Source organism: Zootoca vivipara, chromosome 10, assembly GCF_965207765.1.
Source record: "Zootoca vivipara chromosome 10, rZooViv2.hap1.1, whole genome shotgun sequence".
NCBI classification, from domain to species: Eukaryota; Metazoa; Chordata; class Lepidosauria; order Squamata; family Lacertidae; genus Zootoca; species Zootoca vivipara.
Genome location: NC_142593.1, coordinates 52,890,742 through 52,910,882, shown reverse-complemented (window position 1 = coordinate 52,910,882; position 20,141 = coordinate 52,890,742). Strand labels below are relative to the sequence as shown.

The 20,141-nt window shown below is 40.4% G+C and overlaps 1 protein-coding gene across 3 annotated transcripts in view; it reads right to left on the bottom strand.

Moving 5' to 3' along the window:
- DYM (dymeclin) overlaps nucleotides 1–20,141 on the bottom strand; it is a 160,924-nt gene that overhangs the window by 138,729 nt on the left and 2,054 nt on the right. For 2 of the 3 annotated variants that reach the window (XM_088653132.1, XM_035100631.3), the window contains exons 2-3: nucleotides 8,672–8,738; nucleotides 7,673–7,864 (exon numbers count right to left, since the gene is read on the bottom strand). In XM_088653132.1, coding sequence (XP_088509258.1) covers nucleotides 7,673–7,812 — 140 coding nt within the window. In that variant the 5' untranslated portion in view covers nucleotides 7,813–7,864; nucleotides 8,672–8,738. Of the gene's footprint in view, nucleotides 1–7,672; nucleotides 7,865–8,671; nucleotides 8,739–11,441; nucleotides 11,667–20,141 lie in introns of all 3 variants that reach the window. The other variant, XM_088653131.1, reaches the window with a different exon arrangement.

The following is a 20,141-nucleotide window of genomic DNA, read 5'->3' as shown; positions in this document are numbered from 1 at the left end:
GGAAGAATGAATGCTTCACAATCTACATCCCATTATAATTCTCTCAAAAAGAAAAATCAAGACTTCCCAAATTTCCCCCACATTTTAAAGCAGTCCAGCTGGCTGCTTGTCATCAAGATATATCACTTCCTGACACAGAATGTTTTTAGGCCACAGATCTGCTAACAAGCTTCTGTGAGAAGCCATTAAATTTTTATTTTTCCCTTTTAAAAACAAAAACAAAGTCTGAGTGCTCCATGCTGCAGCTGTAACAGCAGCCTAACTTGTTTTAAAGACAAATTGACTCATGAGAACTGTACTGTACACCCACATGGGTAACGTAACAGGGCTGGGAACTAAACGCTGTAGAACAGAAGATGGCAACTTTCTGGTCATGAGCCAAGTGCATCCTGCTGGCAGAAGATATACTTCCACTAGATTAGATGATTACCACAATGCAGTTTGGTTTTACTGTTTTGTTTTCATTGGCATAAAGGTAGCACAACTGAGGTAGGACAATTAAACTAAACATTTTTTAAAAAAACACCTACACATTTTTATGTTTTTGCAGAAACATTAATATATTTATGCAATTAATATGTTTACCAAGTAAATTAGGGAAAATATGAGAAACAAATAAAAAGGAGAACCTTTATAAATGTTTAACATTCAAAAATATGGTTCCACCTTATCTTTATATATTTCTAGAAAGATAAGGTGGAACAAACTCCATCTTGAAGTTTCTAAATCTTTATAATGACAAGAGGTATTGCCAACTGCAGCACTTGTAGTCTAGTTATCAGTGCTATTCTATTACTAGAAATAAGAGAAGTGGTGGTTTTCAGGTGTAGCCTGGTAATCTGAATAGGTTTTGTGCAGATGTATGACTGTCAATTTCTTAACCATGCTTAATAAATAAGAGGGCTGCAGGCTTGTGTGCTCCCTTATATCACACAACATCATTCACCCCTTTACCCCAATACATTTAGTATTGTATCTGCACTAATGTTAGCTATGATTAACAGTAGCCAGACTCCTCTTAGCTAGGGTTTTGCAAGTCTGCTTTAAACCCTGGCTAAAGGTCCATAATTCCCTGACAGTTGCCCGGCTCTACATACCTGTTTCCCCTGCCCTCCATAGCAGCACATGTTGGAGTGTGATATGGCTACAACCTATAACTATTTTGTCTCCATACTGACAAGACTTTACTCCTTTCCAAATCTTACAAATGCAACCACATTCCAGATTCTTCTCCATCCATCAGTGGCATTTTCAATTTTTTCGCAATTTCCCTGGTTGAGTAATTCAAACATTCATCCTACTAACCGTTATTTATTTCACCCGAGTACTCATTAACAAAAAGGTATCTCACTAATTTAACTAAGATGATGTCCCAGTGAATAATTTTAACATTCTCCCTTTACTGAAATCTATATAGCTAAGATCTCCAAGGGGGTGTCAATACACAAGTCATTCAGGAAGCTATGACAACCCTTCCGAGGAAATGCAGAGGCAACTGTCATATAAACAGTAAGAGTTACATTCTGGCGGGGGGGGGATAAGCACAAATGGTGGGGGGAAATCCCTAAATAATTTTTCTGTTAAGGTGACAGAAGATGAACTATTCTACTTACTTGCACAGAAAATGCACACTCATGTCATCAGCCAAGATTCATGAAGTGGCACAGGAGCAGGAACATTTGCTTTGCACCACAATCCCTACGGAAGCCCTGCTCGTGTAAAAAATGAATGAATGAATACCAAGATGGAAACACAGTTTTCTAGTATGGATCCTTTCATTAGCCCACAGAGTGGCACTGTTAAGACTTCAAACTGCTTTACGATTCTGAATAACTAACCCGGGGAGGACCTGCTATTTAACAGGCAGTAAAAGTTCACTTAGGAGACTGACAGCTGTTCAATAATTTGAACTTTAAGATACTGTTAAACTAGACTTAAACAACATTGATTTGGGATTTAAAATGCAATGTGTTAAGAAAACGTTAGATAATCTCACACGCATGTACAGTAAGGGCAGGCAACTGGAATTTTTAGAATGAAATCCAGCTAAGCAGGCTTCTCCAAAGAAGCAGGCTTCTCCAAAGGACCACACACACACACACACCAATATACACCTCAGGCACTTTCTCTCAAGATGAAACATGGGTTATGTCTCTTTCAATCACTTTAATCTGCAGGGTGAACACCATGAGGCCTTAAGCACAGCCCTCCCCTAAGACAAAGACAAACTAAGACAAAGACAAGTGGCAGCGGCCAACTGAAATGTCTATTATATTATCACACAAGCAAGCACACAAACAAGAAAACAATTGAAACATCTACAATTGAAACATCTAAAAGCAATTCCAACACAGTTGGCAGAATGGGAAAGTTATCCCCTTAAAATTGGTCTTGGTAGGTGTTGAAAAGACAACAGAGAGGATATCTGTTCAAAATTTCACAGGAGGGAAGCCTGCACCTACAAAGTGCAGTGATCAATTGGGTATATAAGGGGTAAGACTATATTTCAGGTAGTGTTGCTTTGACCATAACCTTTCAGGTATCCTGGTCCCAAGCTGTACAACAAAACCAGTACCTTGAACTGATCCCAAAATGTTGCAGCAGATTTTTGCACTGGCCCCCTCACAGCAGACTGCAGTGAATGTGGATGTTGTGTTAAATTGCTATGGAGGGTCTATAACTCCATGTCCCAGGTAGATGTTAACAGACATCGGACAATTTGAAAAGCTCCACTGGACAGCCACTTGAGGATGCAATAGAGGCAAAGAAGTGGGTCTTTTTCACTGCCCTCACCATAACACAGTAGGCACAGTTATGTTGTCAGATGTGCTTAGCTTCACAGCACATCTTTCACCACTACAGCAACCACCCAGCCTGTTTCTTTGGCCTTACTTACCTGATATACCAAGGGCCTCAACAGGATCACTTGCTCTACCTACTAGAACCCCACCTGAGCTTTCATGAATCCATTAAGATTCTATTGGTCTCTGGGGAGGACAATCTTAACCTGTTCAACCAAGCATCTCTCGCTGCTCACACTTTGGACAGGGTTAAGGAGCTCTTTGCCTCATTTTGGGCTGATGTGGAAGCAGCCAATGTTACTGGTTCTTCAAACACTTACTCAGAAGAAAACATGGTCCCTTTAAAAATTAGTTACAAACCAAGAATCCACAGTTGTACTCCAAGAAAAAAAAAGGTGCCTGAAAAATAGCTTGTGAGGTTGAAAAAAATCCTGCCTACCTATCTACCATGGGATGGAAGACAGGTAGCATATCAAAGGAAGACTTGATTTGCCTCAGGGTTGGCTCAGACATGCAAATACATATTTATACTTAGATGACTGGCAACTGAATATGAGAACTGGCTGCACTGAAAAGCATTGTGCTTCACAGAATATTAAAGATATGTTGGTAAGATCAACTACTCAAACTTAGAAGTGAACAATGAATGTTACAGGCATCAGTATGAAGTCAAGAACCAACACTCACATAATGGCACAACCAGCAGAAATACCCTGAATGAATTCTTAAAGGAACTGCCAGTACTCAGTACTCATCTGCAATGTACTAACCACTGTTCACCAAAGATGGGAGAAAAAGACATTTTCCATAAATGATGCATTTATTCCCTACATTTTTAAAAAAGAATGATACTTATCAACAGTAATCTTAGTGTTAACTGATGGGCTTTCAAGGCTACTCTTGGGAAAACTTTGCACAATCCATGATAATTATCTCACACAGCTACTTAATTTTAATTGTTTCACAACACTGGCAATAATATGTGACTACACAGTCAAAGTGATGTTAAATTAAGTCAAGCAACGTTTATAAGCTTGATATAGAAAATTCACCCTGCCTTGCAGGTTTAAACCACATTCTCCAGGTTGAAGTGAAGGACTCTGGAGCAAAGGTTTCAACAAGTTTACACCTGCTAGGTATGTCAAGGTAAAGCCTGCACCGACAGTGACCAAAATTCCTATTGCTACAAAGCTAAGGAACCAGAACCATTTCCATCTATAAGACAAGACTCAATAGTGAATACTACTAGTATCACTGCCATTTCTGCACACTTGGGTCTCTCTAAGACAAATGGCAAGGATGCTAGGATCAATGTTCCCTTAAACAAAGGATAAGAAATAAGCAAGTTACTTATGAAGGAAGTGCTTACCTATGATTAGAGCACAGAATGACTGACTAGTTATGGATAAGGAAGAATGGGTTTCTTTTTATCACAGTGGGCGATGGAGAAGTGAAAAAGACAACAGAAGGAGATGGTTTCCAACTTATTAAAGGAGGGCCAAACTGGACAAAACAGCATTCAGTAGGGAAAGGCAGGGCAACTGGTGAGGATAGGAAGGATTAAGGAAGGAATGGGAAACCTGTGGCCCTCCAAATATTGTTGCACTTCAACACTCATTGCTCCAGCCAGCATACCCAATAAACAGGGGCAATAGGAGGTTTCTTCCAACAACATCTGCAGGACCACAGATTATCATCAAAGCCACATAAAGGAAATGCATATGAATATTTTTGTTCATTAGTCACACTTGTACTGTGAACTACACATAGCTCCGATAGACCAAGGGCAATTAACCATGGATCAGGGAAAAGAGATGTACCCCTCAGCTTGTACAGGACCACTCACACAAAGTATTGCTTTATGGAGGGAAGATTGTGAAAAGCTTTCAAATGATACCTTATTTAGACATACCACATTGTACATACCAGTTTCCTCTCCACACATACCCATATAGATAAGGCCACTAAAATAGTTTTGAAACCACACCTGTTGAACAATTACACACAATAGCAGAACTGACATGTTAACAATAACAAAAAGGAACACTACAAACGGTGACTAGAGTGGAATCTACACATATGTTAAAAACGTTATGAAAATGCTTTTCGTTAAAATCATTTTACTATAGCTCACAGTTGCCATCTAGTGTCACAATTGTATATTGCAATTTACAACACATTCAAAACGTTTTACAGTGGTACCTCGGTTTACAAACACAATTGGTTCCGGAAGTCTGTACTTAGCCTGAAGCGTACTTAACCTGAAGCGATCTTTCCCACTGAAAGTAATGGAAAGTGGATTAATCGGTTCTAAATGGGTCCGCAGAGTACTCAACCTGAAGCGTACTTAAGTCGAGGTAAGAGTGTAATCGGTTCTGGAAGACCGTACTTAACCTGAAGCGTACTTAACCTGAAGTGAACTTTCCCATTGAAAGTAATGGAAAGTGGATTAATCCGTTCCAGACAGGTCCGTGGAGTACTTAAACTGAAAATACTCAAACCGAGGTGTACTTAAACCGAGGTATGACTGTATTTGCAGCTGCAAAGCTGAGTCCCTGAACATTCATTTCAGTTTTTCTTCATGCTTCCTGTCAGGGTATCTGAACAAGTACATATACACCCACAGATACAGCTTCATTATTTCTTTTAGAAAAAACAGGCTTCATATTAGGCCAACCTAGCAGATGGGTGAGGGAACAGCAGGTAAAAATTAGCCATGACCAAATAGAGTGGGAACACAGTCCAAAATGCATTTTGAAAGGGTACATTTAGAAAAATGTGCTCACATGTTTCAAACAGTATGTTATTTTGATAACAGCAGGTTGAAGGCTCATTGAAATAAACATACTGAAGGGTTTTATTACTTCCTTGCCCATAGGAACAGCCTTAACCCACCAAGATACAAATACAGGAGGTGACCATTTCATGCGGGGGTTCCATTCCTGGCTCCCATGGGCCATTTTGTCTTCTCCCAAAAGGACCCGCGCATTGGCGATCACATGTGTCAATTGAGCACACAGGAAATGGTTGCTGCCTGTACCAGACCACAAATGTATAGGTGCTAGAGAGGAGAGGGGCAAGCACCCCAACACGCAAGTAGCTGAATGAAGGAAAGGCAGTTAGCACACACTGAATCAAACTGGGAATTAAAATAAGGCTGCAATCCTGAACATACTTTGTTGAAAGTTAACTCCATGTCTCTACACATAATTTTCCCTATATGGGCTCACATTGGTACAGTTAGTGGGGAAAATAAACTATGTGTTTGGTCATGAAGACTGCACATATGTGCACATGTTAAGAAGGGGCAAGTGGCAGCAATGAACCCAGATCTGCATGGGGCCTTTTCTTTATACCTGCACAGAAGAAGCATTATGTGCCAAACAACCATAAGAGTTGGTGAACAGAGCACTGGTGTTTGTTCAGTAAAATACAAGATTAATTGTGATATTTATCAGAACTGATGGGGGAGAGGGAGTTTGTAAAGCGAATCACGCATTACTATTGTTAAATGAGTAAGAGTTCAACTTTATTTTTAACTTAAGTGAGCAAAGCACTCAAGTTTTGCAGGCTAAGTTATTTCACTGTTAAAGAGATGCAGAAGAGCAGAATGTATTAATGCAGGCATTAAAATAAAATATGGCTGGTTCAACCATGATTTACTGCTAGGTGAGTTAGGCTTGTGCACATGCTGATACACTGATAATCATCTGTCAGGGTATTTTTGTGGTAAACTACAGCTTGCCTCCAAACCAGTCTGAACTGGCTTGCAGGCAAATGAATGTTTATGCAAACCATGGTTTGTCAATTCGGAAGTCACAGAAAGCTATGGTCATATCTGTTAAAGGAAAATCAGAGTGTGTGAAAGGAAGAGAAGAGGAGAGTGTGCATGGCTATCTATTTCACTGCATGGGTGTGCTGGGAAGCTGCACCCAAACACAGATTCTTCGTATAAGAACAAATAGTAAAACCGACAGGTGTGGGATCATCACACACTTGATAATGTCTATGTGATTTGCATCAATTTTCTGCCTGAAAATTCTATATATGTAAAAAACACTTTACATCTGAAGTGTCCATTAAGCTACAGTATTTGCATGCTCTCACAATTGGTCTCCTCTCATGCAGCAGCACCATCTAGTGCTAAGCACAACATAGTGCATTTTTAATCAATTCTCAGTCGCAAATGAGTAATTGTTTTGATTAAAAAACACCACTTGGGAACCCAAAATCATGACACTCAAGTAACTCTCAGTTGAAAATGAACTTGGCATACACAAATAATACAGTAATATGGCTGAATTCATAGAAAGACTTCAATAATTAAATAAATACACTTTAAGCTCTTCTATATTTACACCGATAGTTATTGTTAAGAATGATCAGGAATATGCTTTTTAATCTGAGCATCTAAGAAGACACCCACAAATTAGTGAATGAGTTCACAACAAGCATGTAAGCTTACCTCAACTCCTTTTGTGACACCTGGAAGTACCTTTATCCACAAATAACAGAAAAAAGAATGACTATTACTGTCACTAGGTAGGGCTACTAAATCACTGAAAGGCAGCACTTGTGGCTCCCCTCCTTCCACTATTCTATCATTCCCTTCACCCAACCCCTTTTCTCACCTGCTGAAAGGCAAAATCAGAGTCCTGCTTGCTACAGCAGATAAGGAACGAGGGTGGGCAAAAAGCACAGTGGCTACATACTGTATCTGGGCTGAAGAGCTTTTTAAATAAAGAGGCACGATCTGCAGGCAGAGGGCTAGAAACACTAGCTGCAAAATACAAGCAAATGAAAGTCACAACCACCCAAAAGCTTCAGACTACCATACTTAAAATCTTTTACACATATACTAAACACCTTACCTGTTTGTTGGGGTATTAAAGCTAAAAGACAGCAGTTGATTCCAGAATGGGTCATTCTCAGAGATTCTCTCTCGTCCTGACAATTTTTTTAAGTATTCGTTTTCCGGAAGCTCATTGACGCTGCTGCTAGTTGCTCCCATTTTATTATTATTTGGCCTGCACTTTTAAGATTTCATGTCACTAAAGGAAAACCTACGAAGAGATTGGGGTAAAAAATTAAAATGCACTAATAGCACACTTCTTTTTTGCCACCCCACCCACAAAACTGGAGAATTGAATCAGACCAAAAGTTACTGATTTTAAAAAAGTGAAATGAATGGTCAGAAAATGCAAGTGTTTAGGAACTGTAAGAATCTGATATTGTATGAAGACAGTGCTACAGAAAATAAAATAGTTTTGCTGAATCTTTTTAATGATGTCCAAAACAAAAAAACTGAACCTATATAGGAAACTTTTTATGGAAGGCCTTCTCCATTTCAAAAGAGGTTTGCAGTGCAAGGACTGCTACCAAGAAGCACAATCCTAAAGCCCACTTGAACATGCTAAACTTTGAATCCTTGTCTCCAGCTGCAAGAGTACACAATCATATTACCTGAAAGTAAGTCCTATTGAACTTAGTGGAACACACTTCTAAGACGACATGCATAGGACTTCATTCTTATTGAATGAAACAAAGATGCAAGAGGCCACATTATGTTCACAGATGGAACATGCCAAATGTTCTTAGCATTATGTTGACAGAAATCAATGTGCTGCCTTTTCACCATCAGTGTTGCAGTAGTTTTGCACAAGGAACAGACAGCTCAGATTCTTGGTTGTCAATTATGAATACTTTAATCTAAAAGGGGACAACAAAAACTTTTCCAATTTAACTTTTCCGCTGTCAAATAGCTCTTACCTTCAGAAAGTTCTTCCTGACATGTACACAGAAACCCTCTGCTAAAAAAAGGTAGCATTTGAATATCATTAAAGTTTCTGTGTGCCAAAAGATCTACTTACCTTTAAAATTTCTGATTGTCATGCAGAGCAAATCTCATGTTCCCTTTAGAAAAGGGCACAACAGCCACTACAAAATGAAAGATATAGAAAATACAAAGTTATTCAAGCAGCAGTGACAAGATTTCCTATTTTGCTCATTCATATGGCATAGTTACACATAGAGAATCAGTCCTCATGGAATACACCTCATCTAGTAAGTTACTAGGAAGTTAATTAGTAACCCTTTCTTACTCACTAATGCATCCTGTTTCATGGCAATTTAATAACTAATGCAAACATCACCACCAAGCCACTGTTATGCTGGTGTCAAAGAACTTTCTTTCAGTGGTAGGAAGGCACACTAGAAGAGCTGAAAGTTATTAAGGGCAATATTTAATTCCCTCCCCAATATTACCCTCTACTTACTTATATTTCACTACTTATATTTCACCACAGCAGTTGCTGTGCCCATTGGTGTCAGAATATCCCCGGACAATTGTGCTGCTGCTGTGTTTTTGTTCTGTTTTTTAATCCTGGCAAGGCTTGCTTCAAAATAAAGTACAGTGGTACCTCGGAATTCGAACGGAATCTGTTCCAGAAGTCCGTTCGGCTTCCAAAACGTTCAGAAGCTGCGGAAGTTGCATCGGTCGTTCAGCTTCCTAAGAACGTTCACACTCACTTCCGGGTTTGCAGCATTTGGGAGCCAAAACGTTCGACTCACAAGACGTTCAGGATCCAGGGTACGACTGTACTTGCCAGCAGCTGCCCACCATCTTTATTTTCCCAGAATGTGAACCCAGGTCAAATTGTTACAATTATTATATAAAGCTCTTAACAGCTTGGAACCAGGTTATTTGTGGGATCATCTTGTCCAACATATGCCCACACAACCATTTTGATGTTCAGAACTGAAACTATTATGGATGCCACATAATACTCATTTCACACTTGTAATAATTTGTTTTAGCATGGTAGCACATACACTTTGGTACTCCCTGGCTACTGACACCAGGCAAGCACCTTCACTCTACTCTTTTTAGCACAACCTTAAAATATTTTTGTTTTAACAAACCATCCAGACATAGAAAAGTTATATGTTCTTTATTTCTTTTCAGCAATTCTTGATTTTAATTGCCTTTCAAAAAACCCGAAAATTTATTTTTAACTGTGAGCCAGAGGGCCATTGAGTCTTCATTAAACTGCTCAGTTAGGGGGCAAGAAGTCTCTGCAGGCAATTTCAGCTGGAGCAATGTATTGCCAGCTCGGAATGTCTGAAACCGGTATCCACACCAGCTTCAGGCAATTTACCAATATATTCAGCTCCAGAAACAGGTAATCAAGCCTTTATTCCCTCCCAGTCTACCTGTGAACTCTATGTGTGAGGTGGTCTAGGTTCAGTGCTCCATATGGCTTTTACAAGCCTCTCTCACGTTCCTATAGCAATAGTTTAGGAACTTTTACCACTTTGGAACTAAGCTACGTTTTACTGCCTGTGCAACTTTTGTGACTGATATATGGAAAGGCATGTGAATCTGACAACTGGCTTGCCAGTAGTACATGTGAAAAGAATCTAGGGATCTTAATAGACCACAAGCTTAACATGAGTCAATAGTGTGATGCAGCAGCAAAAAAAAAGCTAATGCTATTATAGGCTGCATCAACAGAAAGTGTTCAGGTCAATGAAGTCATAGTACCACTCTAGTCTGCCTTGGTCACACCACACCTAGAATACTGTTTCCAGCTCTGTACACCACAATTTAAGAAGGATATTGACAAACTGGAACATGTGCAGAGGAGGGCAGCCAAAATGATCTAGGGTTTGGAAACTAAGCCTTATAAGGAATGTGTAAGGGTGACTCCCTACAGGGAGCCAGCCCCCATCATCCTAACGTCCACCTCGCCAAGCACAGGGAGCAGCAGTGGGTCTGAAGCAGCCAGAGGGGAGGGGAAAGACTCGGAGAGAGAAACCAGCGTGCGGAACAATGGGAAAGCTCAGGGGAGGAGAATGCAGGCAAGGGCTCAAGGATGCTGGACAGCCCTTCCACCACCTTGACAGGGAGGAGACTGAGAGGGCATCGCTCCTTCCGGCGCAAGAGTTAAGGAGAACACTGTGACGCAGGTCAAGGGGGAGGCGTTTTGGGGTGCCCCGACTACTTTGCAGGCGTAAGAACAGACGTACGCCATTGCCGGATTCTGATTCGGAATGAGAGGTCATGTTTTAAGCTGTCTCTGCACTTTAAATACTTTGCACGATAAAAGTCTTTAAAGACAAACTGGACTCAAGCGGAGTTACTCTAGAGTAGCCATAATGACCCTCTGACAGAATGGTTGAAGGAGTTGGGTATGTTTAGCCTAGAAAATAAATATCTTCAAATATCTAAAGGACTGCCCCATGGAAGAGGAAGCAAGCTTGTTTTCTCCTGCTCGGGAAGCTTCAAGTTACAAGAAAGGATATTCTATCAGGAATAACTTTCTGAAGGCAAGAGCTAGTTGACAGTGGAACGGACTTCTTCAGACAGTGGTGGACTCTCCTTCCTTGGAGATTTGTTAGCAAAGATTGGATGGCTATTCCTGCATTGCAGGAGTTGGACTAGATGATCCACAGAGTTTGTAAGTAAACCTATCAAACATGTGGTCTTTTCCTTTGCTGGGGGAAGAGGGAAAGTCTGGAAAGGGAGAAATTGTGAAACTCACTTAGAAGGTTTTACAGCCTATATTTCCACACTTTAACTTGCTGCTTATTTTGTGTTTTTAAATCTCTGCTGGAGTTCTCTCAACAGATAGTACTTGCCTGTAATTTGGATCTTGGCATCCAGGAGTTTTCTTCTTTTTATATTTTTTCTTGATACAACACTTCAAGAGTTGTTAAGTCTATACAAACATTACATCCAAAAACTGCTGTACTGGTTGCCGAGTGGCTACAATTGATGGCATTTGGGGTTTAAATGCTTGGCAGAAGTTGAACTTAACACAGATTTCCTACTGGAGCAGCACACTTTCAGGATGCAATACAACTCTAGTTTGGAAAATAAGAAAACTACATTTATTACAGAAAATACATGTTTGATAGAACTAGGGTCTTTCCTATCTAGCATATGCAAAAAGCCATGCTTGCTGTTTCATTTCAAGTATATCTGTTCTGCAGAGAAGCATGGAGGAAGAAGGAGGGAAGGAAGGGAGGTCAACGAGTCAGCACCAGGATAGTGTAGGAGACTTGGAGGCCCCTCTCTATCTATCCTTCTCATGCAGGTATAGCAGTCTACAGCTGGAGTTGCAATAGACATTTCCAACATTAACTGCAACTCTAGCCTAATGTTTTGCAACACATTATTCCGCAACCAAAAGATTGGCTAAAGTCTGCCACAAATGCTTACAGTTATAATGCAAGTCCTCTGCAAAGACAATGTTGCTTGGGTATGGTGGCTGTCCATCCACTTCTACATTACAAAGTATATTTACAGTAATTTCAATTCCCTATAAATTCATTTAAGTTCACCCTGCCAGATCATCACTAACTATTTTAAAATACCTTGAACCAGTACCGCATTTTTGCAGGTTTGCAAAGTGTAGCAGTTGTCACAGAATACTATGGCATGATGTTAGAATACATTTTATCTGAATTTTTAATCCAGGGTGGTGCCTTTGCTGTTGTTTTTGTTTGTTTGCTTGTTTAATGAAAATACCTAGCTTCTATGTAAGGTCTACGTGGATATTCTGAAATTTCATTATTTTGATGCTGCACTAGAATAGCAAAAATGTGCAAGCCAGATGCCTTCATTTTATGTATCTCCATTGACTGAAAAACTATCCTATGTTTTCCTACATCTTATATATATTTCACTTTCCCAAGCCGCTAACCTACATATACATCTTTAAATTCAGATTTCTGCACTGCTTTATGTGCTACCCTAAAAGTTAATCATTATGACATAGCAGGAAACAGTCAAGAGTAGAAAGGGATCATTGGCATGTAAAACTCTTAACAATATCACTTTGACTTTCAGCCATAAAAGTTTGACAGCTGCCCATCCTATTTGCTTTCTGCTCACTGTCAGGGCATAAGCTAGGAAGACAAGTTACAACAAATAGTAAACTTCCAAATCCATAGTCAAAAATCATTAATGTCAAACTTGAGCAAATCCACCATGATATGCCCTGTGGCTGCTACCACATTTCCAGAATACCTATTAAATATTTTGGCACATGCACATAGACATACAATATCCCAGTTATCTGGATCCTTCTGCTTTTGACATGTTTATGACTTGACAGCAAAATACTAGTCATCATGATGAGACTGATGCACAAGGAGGGAGGGTTTCTACACTGCAAGGTCTTCTGGGAAGAAGGGCACATGTTCCTGTGGTATACCTATCACACAGGATCAGGCCCTCCATTTTCAGGATGCAGGCAGTTTTCACCTTCCTATGAAGTTGCCTTGCATGCTCCATTTAAGTTTGTTCTATCTATTCTGACTTACCAGTCTCCTAAGACTCGTGCACAGGTCATTCCTGGCCCTGCTGAAATTATTTCCACTGGAGATGGGACTGAAGCAAGGGACCTCTGCATACAAAGCCCATGCTCCAGCACTGAATTATGGACCCTCATGCAATAGTGCCCCCACTCCCAAATATAGTACTTTGCTTGCCTCTCCCCCATGGTGGGGAATGGGAGAAAACAAAGGGATGCACTCAAGACACACTACTGGAGTTATGGGGCTAAACTGGCTCCAGGTCACTAACAATAAAGTCTACTCTTTAACGCATAACTCAATGCTAGGTTCTGCTTCTTGATAATATTACAGGACAATCCTATACATTACTGCTCAGCAGAAAGTCCCACTGAGTTCAATGAGACGTAGAACTAATCTATACAGTACTGGTGAGTTATAACATTATAAATGTGTTATAAAAATGTGACACCGGGGGCACTATACAGTAGCAAATGGAAAATTGCATTGTGAGCTATATAACTTTTTTCTTAGCGGTTTTTTTTTTTAGATCAGTGTAGATCCAGCCTTCCTCCCCTGTATTAAATAGGACTGCTCTCTTAAGAGTGTGACAGAACATTTGAGAACTGGTATTGTACATATCTCTAGATAATATTCAGCTTGACTGCACCAGCTTGACACCCTGCACAGTCTTTACCAGACATACGATACATCTCTGTCTAAGCAGACCTGAAGAACTTAAGTGGTGTTATATAGAGAACAGCTGAAGAAATACTACGAAATACACTTATTTGTAAACCAGACTGAGCAACAGGGGGCCTGGCAGTAGAAAGGAACACAAAAATAATGACATCTGCCATGTAGAAAAAGGATTTGAAGGGAAATCAGGCAACAGATGCTCATAGAACATCCATTTCCAAAATTATATTCTACTTTGTCCTATCAACTGTAACTGTGCAAGGTATAACTGTAACTGTGCATTGGACTATCTGTCCAATGTATTTTACTCTGTCCTTACTTCTTGCAAGGACCTTCAGGTGGCAAGAACAGGGCTCCCTCCCCACCCCACATTTTATCTTCTCAACAAGGTTTGGTGTAGAGAAACCAGGATACAGACTGAGTCTAGGCTGCCCAGTGCCGTTTCAAGGCCTCCTGCGGATAGCTCAGTTGGTTAAAGCATGGTGCTGATAACACCAAGGTTGCAGGTTTGATTGCCATATGGGACAGCTGCATATTCCTGCATTGCAGGGGGTTGGACTGATCCTCAGAGACCCTTCCAACTCTATAATTCTATGCTTCATGTCATAACTTGTTAGTCTTTAAAGTGCCACAAGGCTCTTCGTTCTTTTTGCAGCAACAAACTAAGACAGCTACCTTACTAGAAATTGCTTATAAGGATTGTTAAGTTTCTGGCGGTGAGAAAATAAGATTGCATGCTGTTCCTGAATAAAACATATGTCCACCTCCTTCCCTTTGGAGTGTTATCTCTTGAGTATGGAAAGCAAACTGTTGTATCCACAAATTTTTCAGCTGTAAAGCAGCTTAAAGGCAATTGCAGTATCCCTGGAAACGAAGGTAGATATGGTTCTCAGACTGATATTTGGCGTTCTTTGCCAGTTCCTTGCGCCCTCAAATTTTATCTGCAGCAAGTAGGATTGTGCCTTTAGAATTGTATACCTACACTTGCTATCCTCACCACAGGCAGAAAAAAACAAGGGCACTGAGAGATAATAATAATAATAATAATAATAATAATAATAATAATTTATTATTTATACCCTGCCCATCTGGCTGGGTTTCCCCAGCCACTCTGGGCGGCTTCCAACCGAATATTAAAAACAGTACAGCATCAAACATTAAAAACTTCCCTAAACAGGGCTGCCTTCAGTTGTCTTCTAAAAGTAAAATAGTTGCTTATTGCCTTGACATCTGCTGGGAGGGCGTTCCACAGGGCGGGTGCCACTACCGAGAAGACCCTCTGTCTGGTTCCCTGTAACCTCACTTCTCGCAATGAGGGAACTGCCAGAAGGCCCTCGGTGCTGGATCTCAGTGTCCGGGCTGAATGATCCCACATTCAGAAGAATACAGGGCTTCCATGGTTTAGTTTACAGCTTTGACACATAATAAGGGGAACAAGGGAGGATATTACCCTAAGGAGAAGCACACATGAACAGGCCCTAAAATTCTGGAAATAAGTACCTGGCAAAAGCAACCTGGCACATTCCAAGCTTGTGGGATTCTCAGATTTAACATACATTTTACCTTTGGTTACAGGTAGGTAGCCGTGTTGGTCTGCCATAGTCAAAACAAAATAAAAAATTCCTTCCAGTAGCACCTTGGAGACCAACTAAGTTGGTCATTGGTATGAGCTTTCGTGTGCATGCACACTTCAAAGAAGTGTGCATGCACACCGAAGCTCATACCAATGACAAACCTAGTTGGTCTCTAAGGTGCTACTGGAAGGATTTTTTTTATTTTACCTTGGAGTTATGAATGTGCATGATGCTGCTGCTTATGAGGATTTCATTCTATGCATCTTTTATCTACTACTGTACCCTTTTTTCTTGACCCCTGAATACCAAATTTTAAAAATATAACTTGTCAAGCAATACAATGAAAATAAAACCATTAAGCCAACACTACAAAGCAGATGCAGCACTTTTGCTCCCAAGTACATAAAGGAATAGTGAGGTCAAATAGTTTCTCATTCCTCCAGTAGGAAACCTGCAGGAATGGAACAAGTTAAGCAATTAGAAGACCATCACAGACTCAGAGAGTTAAGCTCACCGTAGCATATTTAGCCCTTGAGGAAAAGGCAATACACACCATCAAATATTCTCTGCTGAATTAAAAAGCTATGAAGAGTACCCCAGGATACAAAAATGTATAAATTTCAAAGCCTTTCACAGTGGTATACACATTTTACCAGCTGGCCTTTGGCAACAAACTGTTAGTTCTCCTATCTGCAACCGAGCTAGCAAGATAACCTATTAAGAGCACCGTGAGCGACAGTGGAAATATAAGCTACCAAGTTACTGGGAGCCTGAACAGAAATTGTGAATTAAGTAGTCTTATTACCATAGTGCTACAGGACACCATATACACAGTATGCCTCCATAATGAGCAAGATTATTTTATGGACTAGTACAGGATAAAAGTATTCAGCAAGTTTACACAAACTGTTCAGGAAAGGTGTATTTAATATGTATTAAACTTTATGGAAGTGAGAGCTGGACCATAAAGAAGGTTGATCGCCGAAGAATTGATGCTTTTGAATTATGATGCTGGAGGAGACTCTTGAGAGTCCCATGGACTGCAAGAAGATCAAACCTATCCATTCTGAAGGAAATCAGCCCTGAGTGCTCACTGGAAGGACAGAGATCCTGAAGCTGAGGCTTCAATACTTTGGCCACCTCATGAGAAGAGAAGACTCCCTGGAAAAGACCCTGATGTTGGGAAAGATTGAGGGCACTAGGAGAAGGGGACGACAGAGGACGAGATGGTTGGACAGTGTTCTCGAAGCTACGAACATGAGTCTGACCAAACTGCGGGAGGCAGTGCAAGACAGGAGTGCCTGGCGTGCATGCTATGGTCCATGGGGTCACGAAGAGTTGGACACAACTAAATGACTAAACAACAACAACAAACTTTCCTTTCCCTGCTGAGAATGTGTACAATAAATTAATCTGGATATAGAAAAGAACTGGAAATAGATGTCACTATCTGCTCAATCACATTGCTAGTAAACTACAAAACTAGAAAAGGCACAAAAAAGACTACTCAGAAATATTATGAAGCACTCTCAAACTGAAAATGGTTCTTTATGATCTTATTCTACAGAAAGAGATTTACTTTACAGAAAAAGAAAGTTGCAAGACACCTTACCAGGATATCTTATGTCCAGGTGTGTTTTGCTACTGGGACGGGTCCAGTAGCAACCACAGGGCTCTGGATGCCAGGTTGGCAACTGACATCTCCATCTGACTGGCCCCATCAGCTTTCTTATGCAGTTAAGCAGAAGGGCTTATTTATTGCATTTATACCCCACCTTTTTCTCCAATGGGTGCATCATGGTTCACCTGCCTCTTCAGTTAATCCTACGACGGCCCTGTGAGGTAGGTTAAGAGGCTGTGACTGACTCCAAGGTCACCCAGTGAGCTTCATGACAAGAGTGGGGATTTGAACCCTGAGCTCCCAGTTCCTATCTGACACACTAACCACTACACCACACTGGCTTCCTAGGGTTCTACTATGGGACAGCTATACTACTGTAGTTAAACAAATACGGGGGAAGCAAAATGCCATCTAGAGAAGGATCTGAAATATTTTCCTTGAGGCTTTCATTTATTTTATCCTGAATTGATTTATTTGACCACTTTGAGATGTTTTTCTTTAAAATATAAAGCAGTATAGAAATGAAATGAAAGATGATGATGATGATAAAAATAAAATATCATTGAAAAATATATAAAAGTGCCTAGACATACTGTTGTGGTGACTGTAACTTAGGTTTAAGATGCCATTTGCTGATTAGCTTACATATCTGAGTTTCTAACACTGCTTAAGTCTCTGAGGAAACACTGTGGGGACTAGCACTGGGATAGTAAACATTCTGAAAGAAGCAAATACAGGGTCAAGTGCAAAATATCAGAATAAGTACCCACCAGGAAGGAAAGACTGAGGCAAGTAATACAGCTTGCAGTGGACATTCACCCCAGTATACACCAGTTCTAAAACAACAGGCCAGTTTAGATGCTCCTTACTTAGTGTACAAGCTGTGTACAATGACCATTCCATATGCACAACTCACAATGTGTTCACTGTCTACAAAGCACTGAAATCCCAAATCCAGTAACAACTGTATCACCATAACTAGAACTTCTCTACTGTGGTGGTGCTGGAAATTAAAGCCAGGGATTCAAGAACTTTGTATAGAATGGTCATAGTTTCTGTCTCATAATTTACCATGTTTACAAAATGCCCTTCCTCACAGAAACTCAGGGAAATATATATGGTGGAATATTTTGCACACATTCTCACAACTGTCCTAGTAAGTAGGTGGTGTTGAGAGACAAAGTCTGGCCCAAGGTCAAGAACCTAAACTCCAAGACCAAACAGTTGCTGCAAACATGTATTGCAGTCTCTTCTTCTGTCATATCAAGCACACTATAGACAACATAACTTTAACATGAACAGTGCTCTAGAACACCACTCTGAATCCATTCACTTTTAGAGTCACATTAAGTAACAGTCTGTTCTTATCAGTATGATGGCTCTGTAAGGTTATCTGGAACAGAAGCTGTAAAATAAGATAGCTGGAACACAGGTCACAACCCAAGCAGACCATAGAATGAGACGTATCTTACTCAGGCAAGGAAATACTAAGGAGTGTTGTTATGTGATCAGCACTTCTACACCCATTGCCCTTCACATCAACACACCTAGGTGAAAATAGAATAACCTGAAATGTGACAATATTTTTAGACATGGTCTAAACCTAATCATGGTTAAACTTTATGCTTGTAGCAATGCTAACTGCAAGTAAGCAAACCTTTCTACAACTAGGATTGGAAACTAGGTTTTGCATACCCATGTCTAAAGAACACAATGTCATGAAGGTCTATTTTCATCTGCAAGCGGGGTGCGTGAGAGAAATTACCATAAATCAAGATTATGATCTCAATAGCAGTTATTCTATTTTAGGAGTTGTTATACCAGCGTCCATATCCAGACTGATGCTTTTCCATTCAACTGCATGTTGTGATGAGGAAGCAGCATTTGAAAAACTGGCAAACTTCATCATATTTGGCACCAGCACACCTCAATAAGGTCTTCCCCTAGGTCCACACTGCCTACCTTACTCAGACTCCAGATTTAGCAATGAACCAACTATCATTGATACCATTAACTTTATTTCTTCCAAAAGAAAGCAGTTTGCTATTAGCCCCATTTTCTCTGCCTCATAAACATGTCTACAATTATGCTAGATCACAGTACCATATCCTGCATATATGCTCTTACTTACAGGAATTTATTTTTGAAATACTGGCAAGTTCAAAACTTACTGACAGGCATAATCAAGGACACACCCAAAGTATGGTCAGAAGGTACCTGAAGGAGATACCTTGCTGAAGCAAAACAGGTCTCTGTCTGGACGGTTAAGTCCAGTCAAATGTGACTATGGAGCGCGGCACTCATCTCACTTTCAGGCCAAGGGAGCCGGCATGTGGCCAGCTGTACGAGTCATGTGGCCAGCATGACTAAACCACTTCAAGCACAATGGAACACCCTGTTGGAAGCCAGAGCACATGGAAACGCTGTTTACCTTCCTCACACAGCGGTACCTGGTGTGCTTTTGAACTGCTAGGCCTGCAGTTTAGCCAGTGCCTGGATGGGCAACCACCTAAGAACACCATTTATGCTTGCCCTTCACAATGAAAGAAATGAGGTATACTTTAAAGAAGCAAACCAACCCACTGCACTCCCTATTAATTAACCCACCACTCACCTTGCTCATATACATGTTAAAGCTGACAAAGGGAATTAAAAAAAAAGCTCTAGCTACCCAGATGGTCAGAGGAGAGCTCAATAGCAGTTAGTACAGATATAGTCTATTTAACCACCTTGTTATATTTACAATAAGAGTGGCTACAAAAGCAAAGAATCATACAAGAGAAGCATACAAAACTAAAGGGGTAATTTATTCTAGATTAACACAGGACACAAGCCTATGCACATTTACCCAAGAGCTAGACTCACTTAACGCTGGAGGACCTCACTCCTGAGTAAGCCTGCATAGGACTCTATCAGTGTGCGAGAGAAACATGCTGTGCACACTATATAAAGTGGGAGGAGGTATATCTGTGTGTGCAGGGGCAACTTATTCAGTTGTCCCTTCTTGAGTTAGGTAACCCCTAACCATCACCGCCATCAGAAGTTATGGGATAGCTTAGTTGGTAGAGCATGAGACTCTTAATCTCAGGGCCGTGGGTTCAAAAGATTCCTGCATTGCAGGGGGGTTGGACTAGATGATCCTAGTGA